The following is a 13,272-nucleotide window of genomic DNA, read 5'->3' as shown; positions in this document are numbered from 1 at the left end:
TGTGGATCATCATGGTCTCCTTGTGTCAGCTTTGGCTAAAAAAAATGAATCAGAGCAATTTGTTTTCCTTCAATTAGTTATAGGATTTCTCTAAAATAAAAACAGTTGATGCCCCATGACAAGTAGAACATGGCCAAAAACTCTTATCTTTTAAGATATACTAAAACAGAAAGTAAAATGTAGAATAAGGAGGGATCATTAACATTAACTTTTCCAGCTAAAATTCCCACACAGCCAGTTTAATCAATACAATTCACAAATAAATTCAATCACCCTTAAAGAAAGAACAGACAAATAATGTTTAAATAGAATCTATATTTTCAATTAGCATTTGGTCAGTTTTGCAGACAGTCTTCAAATAGATTTGCAGTTCCATCTCTCAGGATGATGGGTCAAGAAGTTCTCATATTCCAATGTTCAGGTCCTAGAGGAAATAAGAAATTAACACTTGACTGAGGAAGCCTAACTGTAGTGAGAAAATCTGGAGGGTGGGGGCTGCTCCTCCATCAGGTAAGTGAGAGTTCTGTTCACAAACAGAGCATATAAAGACAAACTCAATTTACAAAATAATGGTTACAATGCGAGTCTTTACAAGTAATCAAGGAATGTGAGGAAAAAAACTTTACCAGAGGGTGGTGACAGTCTGGAATGCACTGCCTAGGAGGGTGGTTGAGGTGGGTTGCCTCTCATTCTTTAAAAAGTATCTGAATCAGCACTTGGTATATCATGATATTCAGGGCTATGGGACAAATGCTGGCAGATGGGATTAGGTGAAAGTTCAGGTGTTTCTGATGTGTCAGTGCAGACTCAATGGGCTGAAGGGCCTCTTCTGTGCAATGATTCTATGGATTGGAATCCAATATTCATGGGCAAAACAGTACATGAACAATTAGTGGTGGTTCAGGTTGCAAGCAGACAGAGGTAAAGGAAAAGCATCCAAAGCTACACTTCTTTGAATGACTAAAGACCATGTACATATATATTTAAGCTCTACAGTATATATAATAATGACCACAAGTTAAATTAAGACAAGGGCTGTAGTCATAGTACTGTACAGAACCAAGAAATAAAAGGACAGATCTAAAAAAAAATCAAGATACAAAAAGACAATAGATTAAAAGATAATATAAAACTCAAGTCTTTTGAAGCATGATTAGTAAGTTTACAGATGACACTTAGCTTGATGGCATAGTGGACAGTAAAGAAAGTTATTTCCAATTGCAACAGGATTTTGATCATTTGAGCCAGTGGACTGATGAATGGCAGATAGAGTTTAATTTAACAAATGCGAGGTGATGCATTTTGGTAGACTGAATCAGAGCAAGTCTTACTCAGTTAATGGTAGGGCGTTGGAAAGAGTTATAGAACAAAGATCTAGGGGTACATGGTCATAACTGCTTGAAAGTGGAGTCACAGGTGGACAGAGTGGTGAAGAAGGCATTCGGCATGCTTGGTTTCATCGGTCAGAACATTGAATACAGGAGTTGGAATGTCTTGTTGAAGTTATACAAGACATTGGTAAGGCCACACTTGGAATGCTGTGTGCAATTCTGGTCACTATTATAGAAAGGATATTATTAAACTACAAAGAGTGCAGGAAAGATTCACTAGGGTGCTATCGGGACTTGATGGATTGAGTTATAAGGAGAGGCTGGATAGACCGGGGCTTTTTTCCTCTGGAACGTAGGAGGTGGTGGGGGGGTGATTTTATAGAGGTCTATAAGATAATGAGGGGAATAGATCAGCTAGATGATCAATATCTTTTTCCAAACGTAGGGGAATCTAAAACCAGAGGGCATAGGTTTAAGGCAAGGGGAGAGAGATACAAAAGTGTCCAGAGGGGCAATTTTTTCAAAGTGATGACTGTCTGGAACAAGCTGCCAGAGGTAGTAGTAGCAGTGGGTACAATTTTGTCTTTTAAAAAGCGTTTAGACAGTTAAGTGGGTACAATGGGATAGAGAAATATGGGCCAAATGTGAGCAATTGGGATTAGCTTAGGGGTTTAAAAAAGGCGGCATGGACAAGCTGGACCAAAGAGTCTGTTTCCACACTGTAAACCTCTTACAATTTGTATTTATTAGAGTCAAAGGGTAGTAAAAATGAAGAGTACACCAACTGGGGATAATGCAGAGGATATATCTTTGCAGAGGAAGACGACACGGCTGAGGTGCCAAATGAATAACACATGATGACTCTTTCCACGAGAGAAGAGGATGTTACAAATGTAACAATAAAAGGAGGCAAGAGTGATATTGGTTGGAATAGAGATACTTAAAAGCCAAGTAGTCCTCAAAGTTCCAGATGGAATGCATCCTCGGTTACTGAGGGAACACTGGAAGTTGTGGAAATTCTGGACACAAGTGTGCAATGCCCCTTTTGTTGTTTTGTTTTTACTCCAATTCAATTCAATCAAATCCAATTCAGAATTTAAACAAGTTGAGACATTCCCAATTCAAGCTGACAAGACAGGGTTCTCACCTCCTGTCTTGGGCTTGATCTACATGATCCAAGCTGATTGGAGTAGGCATAGCTCCTCCTCCAAGGCTTGATCTCATTTGCATCTTAGCCAAAAGGCCAAGATGCTGCTTTTAAAAATTGCTTCAAACAAAGCTGAAATGTAACCTAATACTACAATTGACAAGCATAGCATGTCAATGTTACACTTGTTCTTAGCCAAAAGGCTGAGATGCTCCTTGAATAAAGGGGTAGTGCCAGAGGAAACAGATGTTACAACTTTTATAAAAGGGGACAGGAATAAATCCTGCAACCACAGGCTATTCAGCTCATCAACCAGGGGGATCTTTCAAAATCAACAACAGCAAAATTAATTGGCATTTGAAAATATTTGGGAAATCATGTTTCAAAACATGATTTTTTAGCTAAATTCAAGCTGAAGGAATGGTCCACCAAGTCTGCACTAACTCTGTATCTTACCCAGGCCCTCTATCCAAAACCCCACATTTACCATGACTAATCTATCTAACCTGCACATCTTGGGACTGTGGGAGAAAACCAGAACACAGAACATGCAAATGCCAGAGTCACCCAAGGCTGGAATTCGACCCAGGTACCTGGAGCTATGAGGCAGCAGTGCTTAACCACCTTGCCAAATTCAAATGACAACACTAGCAAGGTACAAAACCACCCAGTAGGGACAGAATTCAAGGGTTAGCTGTAAGTGTTGCTATTCAGATTTCTTTTTGAACGTTACAATCATGACTGAAACTGATCACAGAAGTAGGAATTCATATATGTTGTTTGGAGGAATGTATTGTTTAGGTGGTATTGTCAGCCTCCATGTTAGGGGCTGCAGAAACAGAAGCACTTGAGGATACCTTCACAGATTTGTGGACGCGTGGCAGATCAAATTGAGAAGGCTGTTAAAGTTTTATTAATAGAGGTACAGGGTACAAAAGCAAGTAAGTTAGGGTAAAGTGTATCAGGTTAGGCCTCATGAGGTATATGCTCAATTCTGGGTGCCAACTTTTGGAAGACCTTAGAGAAGGTGCAGGAAATTTAATAGAATGGTAGTTGGGAGGAAGGACTTCAGTTATGTGTAGAGATTAGGGAAGAGAGAAGGTTTGACCACAGTAAATGATTTGATATAACAACAAGGAAAACTGTTTCTAGCAGCACAAGGATCAGTAACTAGATGAGAGACTTGGTCAGGAAATGGGCAGTGGTTAGTGAAGAAATAGGTCCACAGCGACTTATGAGATTTACAAGAGGCTGAAGTCACTCTCAGCACCACTGAGCAGCACAGTCACTGTCCCCAGGAAAGGCAGTCGGGGGGAGAAAGGAGATCTTTCAGCTTCATACATGAACTTTAACCATGTATCCTCTTTGATTGAAGTCCTATATTAAATTTGGGTAACAGTAGCTATCTGCTATAATCAGGTTGGGGGAAAAAATGTCCAAGTCTATCCCACGTTGTGAGCTAAAGGGAGGTTTTGTTAGCATTTAATACAAAACAACAATAAATTTATCACGGTTACATCTCAAAATCCACACTCCTAGTAAAAGCTAAAGAGTATCAAATGGTGAGGGAATGCAGGGTACAGAGGACTCTTTGAATATCCCAAAATAGATTTAAAAATTAAATTTGAGTAGAGTGGGATTAGCTTGATGGTTCATATGAGATTGATTGACTGCAACATTCTACGGTTCAAAAGCCCTTGTCAACAAGATGCACTCCTACACCATAGTGCTGCTAAGTTCAGCGTGGCATTTTGAAATAAAGACCCCAATTCCCTCCCACACTAACCCAAGGGGACAGTACAGTACTTACCTATCATTCTTTCGGCTTGCTGACTTTGACACTTACATCTGCGGCTTTCTTGGCCTCTGCTTGGTGCTGGGGTTTTAGGGCAGCCCTCACCACTTGCGCACAGATTCGTGAGTACTGAATGTAACTGCAAAGAGGAAGATGATTAAGATTGAGTTCTTGGCTCAAATGTAATGCAAAAACCTGGTCACAGAAATTCTGCATTTAGCAAAACTTTGGAGTTGCAGTGTGATTAGAAAGCTTTAAAAGACAATATTTGGGCTCCAAATATGTACTGTATGTGGTTAACCACACTTTGATCAACTTCACTTGGATAAAAAGAAACTCAACTGGAATGATGGAAGACAGGCCCAAACTTTACTCAGGCAGAAAATGTTTAAAACTGATCATTCCTTATTTTGATTCCTGGATTATTTCCACATGAAGTTATAGCAGGAATAATGTTTTTTTTATTATTAGGCTGAAGTGGGACAACTGTAGCTAGAACAAGTCACAATTACAAAAAATGATAGACAGGATAAGGCAATCAAGTGGTTTACCAAATTGCCAAGCTCGTTTAATCTACTCATAAGGAAGAGGGAAAATTTAACTGTTGATACTATGGGATGCTTTGCTAACACTCAGCTGTGATTATCACGCCTCCAGGTCAGAGCCTTCTGGGATCATGCCCCACTCTAAAGACTTGTGTATATAATTCAGGCTGACACTCAGTACTGAGGGAGCGTGGCACTGTCAGAGATGCCATCCTTCGAATGGAACATTCAACCAAATCGTTGTTTGTCCTCTTGGATGGGAATAAAACATACCATGGTACTAGCACAAACAGCAGAGACTTTTCTACAGGTATCCTAGCCAATGCTTATACAGTATCAGTAAAATAAGTTATTTGATCATGAACACATTGCCATTTGAGTGTGCTTAAGTGTAAATTGCTGTACACTTCCCACTCATGGTACAACAGGCACCAAAATGTGCTGTACCTGCTCCTAACATGGTATATTACATTTTCAAACTACACAAGACAAAAGGTTTTATGTAATATCTTTCAAGACAGCAAAACATAAGTACAAGTCTTTTCTTCTTCACTGTCACCTAGAACTCCAAACAAGTAAAAGAACTGTAACCAACTCTAACCTCACTCATTTATGCAGCTCCCCATTTCAAACACAACCTAGGTTTTGTAGGGCAGTTCTTTTAACGGCCAAACAAGTACCTTAGTAATAGAAACCCTACAGTGAAAGAGGCCATTCGGCCCATCATGTCTGCACCGACAACAATCTCACCTAGGCCCTATCCTCATAACCCCACACATTTACCACTAATATTTCTAATACATGAATCCTGGGGCACAAAAGGGCAATGTACCTAATCCACACTGTGGGAGGAAACCAGGACAGCCAGAGGAAATCCATGCAGACAATGGGAAGACTGTGCAAACGCCATACAGTCACCCAAGCCACGAACCAAACCCAGGTCTCTGGAGCTGTGAAGCAGCAGTGTTAACCACTGTGCCAACGTGCCACCCTAAACCCAGTCAACTGTATGCCTTTATCACCTCTGCTCTTTTAGCGAGTGGTGTAATTGGATTCCTTTATGTCCAAAGTAAAGACTTTAACAACATAGTAAAAGATTCCCTCAGCAATACACTGGAACATCGGCCTAGCTTGTACGTTGAATGAAGCGGGGCTCGAAGCCACAGCTTTCTGAATCAGAGGTGAGAATGCTACATACTCTGCCACAGTTAACACCTTGCTGAGACTTTAACCTGGTGTTGTGAGACTTCTTACTGTGTTTTCTAGTCCAACACCAGCATCTCCACATTATTAATGAGACAGAACAGCCCAGACACATCAATGCTGCAACCTTGAATGCTGTATCTTTAAATGCTACACTGCCTTCATCATTAAGTTCGTATCAGTCTTAAGGATATCTGTTTTAACATATGAATCAATGGGAGCTAACACACGCATGCAATTATAATGGAAACCTTCCACGTTGGGTGTCAACATCGAGCCAAGGTCAGGTTAACCACAATTTAAATGTTCTTTCAGTGACATTGCTTCCTTTCATTCCATAACTGTCCCCTCCCCATCTCTGCACCATTTCCCCCTATTCCCGCAGTGACCTCCAGCCCAGTCAGACTCGGGGCATTAAGCTCCCCGCCTGCCTGTCCCTCTCCAGGGACGGGGTGGGTAGTGGGGTGTGTAAGACAGAGACCGAAAGCCGCTCCTCTGTCCCCGGCGCCTTCTACCTCAGGCCAGCCTGCCTCCAAAACGCCACCATCTTCCCCGCGCTCCTTCACCGCCTCCGCCAAGATGGCGCCCAGCAAGAACGGAGCTGTGAAGAACCCAGCCAATAGAAGGCCGGTTGGAGAGGTTAGCCAATCAAAAAAAAGACATGCTTGACCAATCATGGGATAGGCCTGTGCGGTTTTGGCCAATCAGTTACCAAAATATCGTCGACCATTCAGAGTGCCGGAATGTGAACCAATCAGAGAGGGGAACTAGAAAAAACCCTCCAATCAGAGAGCGGAGTTAGAAAGAACTCTCCAATCAGAGAGCGAGGTTAGAAGGAACCCTCCAATCAGGGAGGAACCATTCCCAAATGGGCTGAAGGGCGATGTGAAACCAGCATCCGGAAACACACCTCCAGTACATCACATATAGAATCAATATAATAAAAATAGATAATCAAATGAAAGGTGGAATAGATTAAAGATCAAAATAATCATATTGTGAAAGCAGAAGGCATGGCTGAGTGAATAAATGAATCCTCCCAATCCAATTAGGGCAATAAATAAGCCCACAATCTATGAAAGAATAAAGCGGTAAAGAAACATTACAGCAGGTTGTCTCTGGTTTAGCTAGCGCAACCCATTTCAATGTTGGAATGTGTGATGCTGACACAATTCAAGGATGATAAGGGCAACGTGGGAAACTGTTTAGGATTCTTGACTTTATTAGGACAGTTGAGAGTAATTTAGACTTGAACTTTGATAGTGACTAGCGGTGGCTTGTGCAAAGTATGTATGTTCAGTTATAAGATAAGCTACAATACAAGAAGTGAAGGATTAAAATACAAATATTATAGAGCATTGTAAAATAAGAGAGATACAACTTGTATATTTACAGTTTCCATCTGCTTTGGCAATATTGTCTTTTGTAGCACTTCAGGGGATGCAGAGAATTATAGGGTCTGAGAATTATAGGAACAGGAATAGTCCACTTGGCCCATTAATCCTGCTCTCCCATTTGACAAGATCACGGCTGATCTGATTGTGGCCGCAGCTCCACTTTCCTGTCTGCTCCTCATAACCACTGATGCCCTTATCTATCAAAAATCTGGGTGGCATGATGGCACATTAGTTAGCACTGCTGCCTCAGGGTGCCAGGGAAATGGGTTTGATTCCCGGCTTGGGTAACTGTCTGTGTCTGCATGGGTTTCTCCCCGGTGCTCCTGTTTCCTCCCACAGTCTGAAAGACGTGCTGGTTAGGTGCATTGGCCGTGCTAACTTCTTCCTCACTTTACCCGAACAGGCACTGGAGTGTGGCAACGAGGGGATTTTCACAGTGGCCTCATTGCATTGTTAATGTAAGCCTACTCGTGACAGTGATAAATAAACTTTAAAAACTCATCGAAACATATAAAATCCTGATGGGACTGGACAGGCAAGATGCAGGAAGAATGTTCCCGATGTTGGAAGAAGTCCAGAACTAGCTGTCCCAGTCTAAGAATAATGGGTAAGCCATTCAGGACTGAGATGAGGAAGAACTTCTTTACTCAGAGAGTTGTGAACCTGTGGAATTCTCTACCACAGAAAGCTGTTGGGGCCAGTTCATTAAATATATTAGAGGGGCAATTTTTTCACATGAGGATGGTGAGTATCTGGAATGAGCTTCCAGAGGCAGGTACAATTTTGTCTTTTAAAAAGCATTTAGACAGTTACATGGGTAAAATGGGTATAGGGGGATATGGGCCAAATGCGGGCAATTGGGAGTAGCTTACTGGTAAAAATGGACAGCATGGACAAGTCGGGCCAAAGGGCCTGTCCCCATACTGTAAACCTCTGTGACTCTGTGACTGTGTTAAAGAGGGAGCTGAACTTGGCCCTTGCAGCTAAAGGGATCAAGGAGAGAAAGTGGGAGTGAGATACTGAATGTGCATGATCAGCCATGATCATATTGAATGGTGATGCAGGCTCAAAGAGCTGAATGGCCTACTCGTACACCTATATTCCATGTTTCTAAAATGTGGAAAGATTCTTCAACTAGACAGCAATCTAGTTTTGATTCCTGACCATTCTGAGACTTTTTGAAAGCGCAACAAGCTTCATAACTGGAATAATCACCAGGCTGAGACTGGAGGTGAGGGGGTTAGCTTATGAGGAGAGATTGAATAGACTGGGCCTGAACTCGTTGCAGTTTAGAAGGCTGAGGGGGATCTTATAGAGTCTTACAAGATAATGAAGGGGCTAGATAGGGTAGAGGTAGAGAGATTCTTTCCGCTTAGAAAGGAAAACAGAACTAGAGGGCACAGCCTCAAAATAAGTGGGGGGGGGGGGGGGGGGCGCAGTTTAGAATGGAGTTGAGGAGGAACTTCTTCACTCAAAGGGTGGTGAATCTCTGGAATTCTCTGCCCGTTGAAGTGGTGGAGGCTACCTCGCTGAATATATTTAAGTCATGGGTAGATAGGTTTCTGATAGACAAGGGAATTAAGGGTTATGGGGAGAAAGTGGGAAAGTGGAACTGATCCACTTCAGATCAGCCATGATCTTATTGAATGGCGGGGCAGGCTCGAAGGGCTAGATGGCCTACTCCTGCTCCTATTTCTTATGTTCTTAATGGATTATGAGAATGTTTTGGCAGAACAAGCAGAGTGATTGACGAGATTGGATTATGAGGCGTGATTATGTAAATTGGGCATGTTCTCAGTCATAAAGAGGTTGAAAGATGACAATTGTTTTTAGGATTCCAAAGGGCCTAGGTAATGCCAACCCTGGTGAGCTGTTTCATCTTTATCGGAACAGTAGGACCAGAGAACACAGGTCGTGCATTGAAGGGGGTAAATTCAAAACTGATTTATGGAAACAATGCTTCATTGAATGGGTGATCAGTCCATGGAATGATTCCCCAAGGAGTGGCTGGATATGTTCAGTATTGATTCATTTAAGTGCAAATTGGAGAGATTTCCTTTGGGATGGAATATATGATGATTTATATGTGTGAATATATATATTCCCAAGGTAGGGGAGTCTAAAACTTGAAGGCAAAAGTTTAAGATGAGAGAGGAGAGATACAAAAGTGTCTAGAGGGGCAATTTTTTTCACAGAGGGTGGTGTCTGGAACAAACTGCCAGAGGTAGTAGTAGAGGTGGGTACAATTTTATCTTTTAAAGAGCATTTAAACAGTGACATGGGTAAGGTGGGTATAGAGGGATATGGGCCAAATGCTGGCAATTGGGATTAGCTTAGGGGTTTTAAAAAAAGGCAGCACGGACAAGTTGGGCCGAAGGACCTGTTTCCATGATGTAAACCTCTATGACTCTGTCAGCAATGATGTGGAGATGCCGGCATTGGACTGGGGTAAACATAGTAAGAAGTCTCATAACACCAGGTTGAAGTCCAACAGGTTTATTTGGTAGCAAAAGCCACTAGCTTTCGGAGCGCTGCCCCTTCACCAGATGAGTGGGAGTTCTGTTCCCAAACAGGGAATATAAAGACACAGCATCTGGAGGTGTCTGTTGCGATCCTCCTCATCCCGAGGCATGGTACACTGGGGGAGAACATGCAGATGCTACGACAACAGATGAATGAACACCACTTGACAATCTCTTCCTGTTGAGGAACACTTCAGCAGTCATGGGCATTCGGCCTCAGATCTTCAGGTAAGTGTTCTCCAAGGCATCCTTCATGACACACGACAACACAAAGTCGCTGAGCACTGATAGCCAAGTTCTGCCCAAATGAGGACAATCTCAACCGGGATCTTGGAGTCATGTATCTTTAACCCCCACAACTTGCCTAGGCTTGCAAAATCTCACTAACTGTCTTGGCTGGAGACAATACACATCTTTCTAACCTGTCTCCACTCACATTGTCTATACCTTTAAGACTTGGTTACTTGTAAAGACTCGCACTCCACCCATTATTTTGTAAATTGAGTTCATGTCTTTATATGTTTGTGAACAGAATTCCCACTCACCTGATGAAGGGACAGCGCTCTGAAAGCTAGTGACTTGTGCTACCTAATAAACCTGCTGGACTTTAACCTGGTGTTGTGAGACTTCTTACTCTGCCAGCAACTACAAGGATTCAAGATCAGTCTTGAATGACCTTGGAATGGTGGCATTCCCTGTATTGATAGAACATAGAGCACACAACATAGAACAGTACAGTACAGTACAGGCTCTTCGGCCCTCAATGTTGTGCCAAGCTATGTCCAAACTCAAGATCAAGCTATCCCACGCCCTATAATTCTGGTGTGCTCCACGTGTCAATCCAAAACTGCTTGAAAGTGTCCAACTCCACTATCACAGGGGGCAGTGTATTCCACACCCCAATCACTCTCTGAGTGAAGAATCTAGATCGGACATCCCTCTTATATCTCCCACCATAAACCTTATAGTTATGCCCCCTAGTAACAGCTACATCCACTCGAGGAAATAGTCTCTGCACGTCCACTCTATCAATCCCCCTCATCATCTTATAAATCTCTATTAAGTCGCCTCTCATCCTCCTCTGCTCCAAAGAGAAAAGCCCCAGCTCCCTCAATCTTTCCCCATGAGACCTACCCTCCAAAAAGGTCCAAAAAAAGATATCATCCAAAAATACATCAGGTTTCACGTGTACACCCAACTGTCACCACACCACCTTTCTCAACATCTTGACTGTCTGTATATTAGCAGACTCCTAGATGGGCAAACACTTCCTCCAACTTAATGCTGGGAAGACTGGAGCCACTATTTTCAATTCCCATCACTCCGTTCCTCAGACAATAACTCCATTCTTCTCCCTTTTCTGGCAACTGCTTAAGACTGAAGCAACTGTTAACAATCACAATATTGTATTTGATCCCACGAGATTCTAACCACAAATCTGCACCATTCTGCACAAGCCTGCCTATTTTCACTTCAGTAGCGTCACCCCAACTCCACATTCCTGACTCAGCTCAATCTGCTTCCAACACCTTAATTCAATCCTTTGCTACATCTAGACTCGACTATTCTAATGCTGTCATCCTATTTTCTGCTTTCCATGGAATTAAACTCGTTCAAAACATTCCTTTCCAAATCCTAACTTATACTTATTTCTCTTCCCCACCAATCATGGGAGACAGACAGAATGAGGAGCCACTGGCAGGAGTGGGAGGCAAAAATCAAGATGGAGAGTATGGGGGATGAGGGCTAGAAAGCTTAATGATCTCTGAAACGACTGGGACAAGGTACCAGAGAACTGAAGCAGGCCTGACTTCATCCTATACCCACATCCTGCCCCTGGATGAAAATAACATGATTGGCGTTTTTTTTACTAAAACGAGTCCAATGAGTTTGGAAATTTTCTGACTTGAGCCATCCACTTCAGTGGCAAAGATCTGACAAATGGAGGATAAAAGAAGGGAGCGTGGAGTTAAGGTGGCACAGTGACTAGCACTGTTCTCTCACAGTGCCAGGGACCAGTTTCAATTCTCGGGTGGAGTCTGTGTGGAATTTGCACAACCTCTGTGTCTGCGTGAGATTCCTCCAGGTGCTGGTTTCCCCCTAAACTCCAAAAATGCGTGGGTTAGGTGGATTGGCCATGGTAAATTGTCTCTTAAGTATCAAGGCGATTAGTAGGGTAAATATGTGGGGTTCTGGGCTAGGGCCTAGGTCGGATTATTGTCAATGCAGGCTCGATTGGATGAATGGCCTCCTTCTGCACTGTAGGAATTCTATGGTGGGGAATTACTGGTTGAACCCAAGCTAAATTATTGAGTCCAAGTTTGGTCATTAGGCTTTGGAAAAGAGTTGAGGCCATAGAGGGGCTCCACAGGAATGGGATGGTCTCAGGCTTCAGTTACATGGAGAGATTAGAGAAGCTGTGGTTTTTCTCTTTGGAGCAGAGAAGGTTAGGAAGAGAATTCAAATTCATGAAGGGTAAATAAGCAGAAAATATTTCTGGTGTTTGAAGGGTCAATAACTAGGAGACACAGATTGAAAGTATTTGGCAAAAGAACCAGAGGTGATATGAGAAGTTTTTATATAAGATGTTATTAGAGGTTGGAATATGGTGCCCGAATGAGTATTGGAGGCAGATTGAATATTAATTTTGAAAATGGATTTAGGTAAGTACTTGAAGGGGAAATATTTGTAGGACTATGTGGAAAGACATAGACTCTTCTGTGCTGTGACATCCTACAATTCTATGTCACCTCAAGCACTAGCATTCCAGCACAAAGTCACCTGGAGGAAGGGATGTGTGAGTGTGTGTGTGTGGCGGGCCAGGTACCCAAATTGGAGATGACTCCAGAGTAATATCACTTCAGTAGATATCATGCCAGGGCAATGTTACCACAAAAGAATTTCACTCCACAGGACTGTCACTTTTGAAAAAGATCACCTCAGGGCACTTCTGCAAAATTTTTGCAATGCTTCTACCAATGTTACAATAGATGAAACCCTATAGAAATGTCTTATGTTTATTATTAGTGTCACAAGTTGGCTTACATTAACACTGCAATGCAGTTACTGTGAAAAATCCCTAGGTGCCACATTACGATGCCTGTTTGGGTATACCAAGGGAGAATTTAGCATGGTCAATGCATCCAAGCAGCATGTCTTTTGGACTGTGGGAGGAAACCGGAGGAAATAGACAGACCAGAATGTGGCAGCTAGGGGATTTTCACAGTAACTTCATTGCAATGTTAATATAAGCCTACTTGTGACACTAACAAATAACTTTATAAAAAAGCTATATGTTCTCACAATAGACAAAGCCTGTATCTGACATCCAT

The 13,272-nt window shown here is 42.3% G+C and overlaps 1 protein-coding gene across 1 annotated transcript; it reads right to left on the bottom strand.

Annotated features, from left to right (window-relative positions):
* Positions 1-300: 300 nt before the first annotated feature.
* LOC145354040 (ATP synthase subunit epsilon-like protein, mitochondrial) lies at positions 301-6,631 on the bottom strand. Its single transcript, XM_080205151.1, has 3 exons — positions 6,537-6,631; positions 4,289-4,412; positions 301-424 (listed from the first exon to the last, which is right to left on the bottom strand). Exons 1-2 carry the CDS (start codon positions 6,566-6,568, stop codon positions 4,292-4,294), a joined length of 153 nt encoding a protein of 50 aa, XP_080061277.1. The 5' UTR covers positions 6,569-6,631; the 3' UTR covers positions 301-424; positions 4,289-4,291.
* Positions 6,632-13,272: the final 6,641 nt, after the last annotated feature.

Source organism: Carcharhinus amblyrhynchos, chromosome 16 (assembly GCF_965287045.1).
Source record: "Carcharhinus amblyrhynchos chromosome 16, sCarAmb.v2.hapA, whole genome shotgun sequence".
NCBI classification, from domain to species: domain Eukaryota; kingdom Metazoa; phylum Chordata; class Chondrichthyes; order Carcharhiniformes; family Carcharhinidae; genus Carcharhinus; species Carcharhinus amblyrhynchos.
Note: the sequence above shows the minus strand (reverse complement) of the source record. Positions and strands in the feature narration are given on the sequence as shown.

Bases quoted from the DNA above. Each gene is read 5' to 3' on its own strand.
- LOC145354040 (XM_080205151.1), bottom strand. From the start codon at position 6,568: ATGGTGGCGTTTTGGAGGCAGGCTGGCCTGAG. The intron at 4,413-6,536 runs GTAGAAGGCGCC...TCCTCTTTGCAG, and splicing joins TGGAGGCAGGCTGGCCTGAG to TTACATTCAGTACTCACGAA.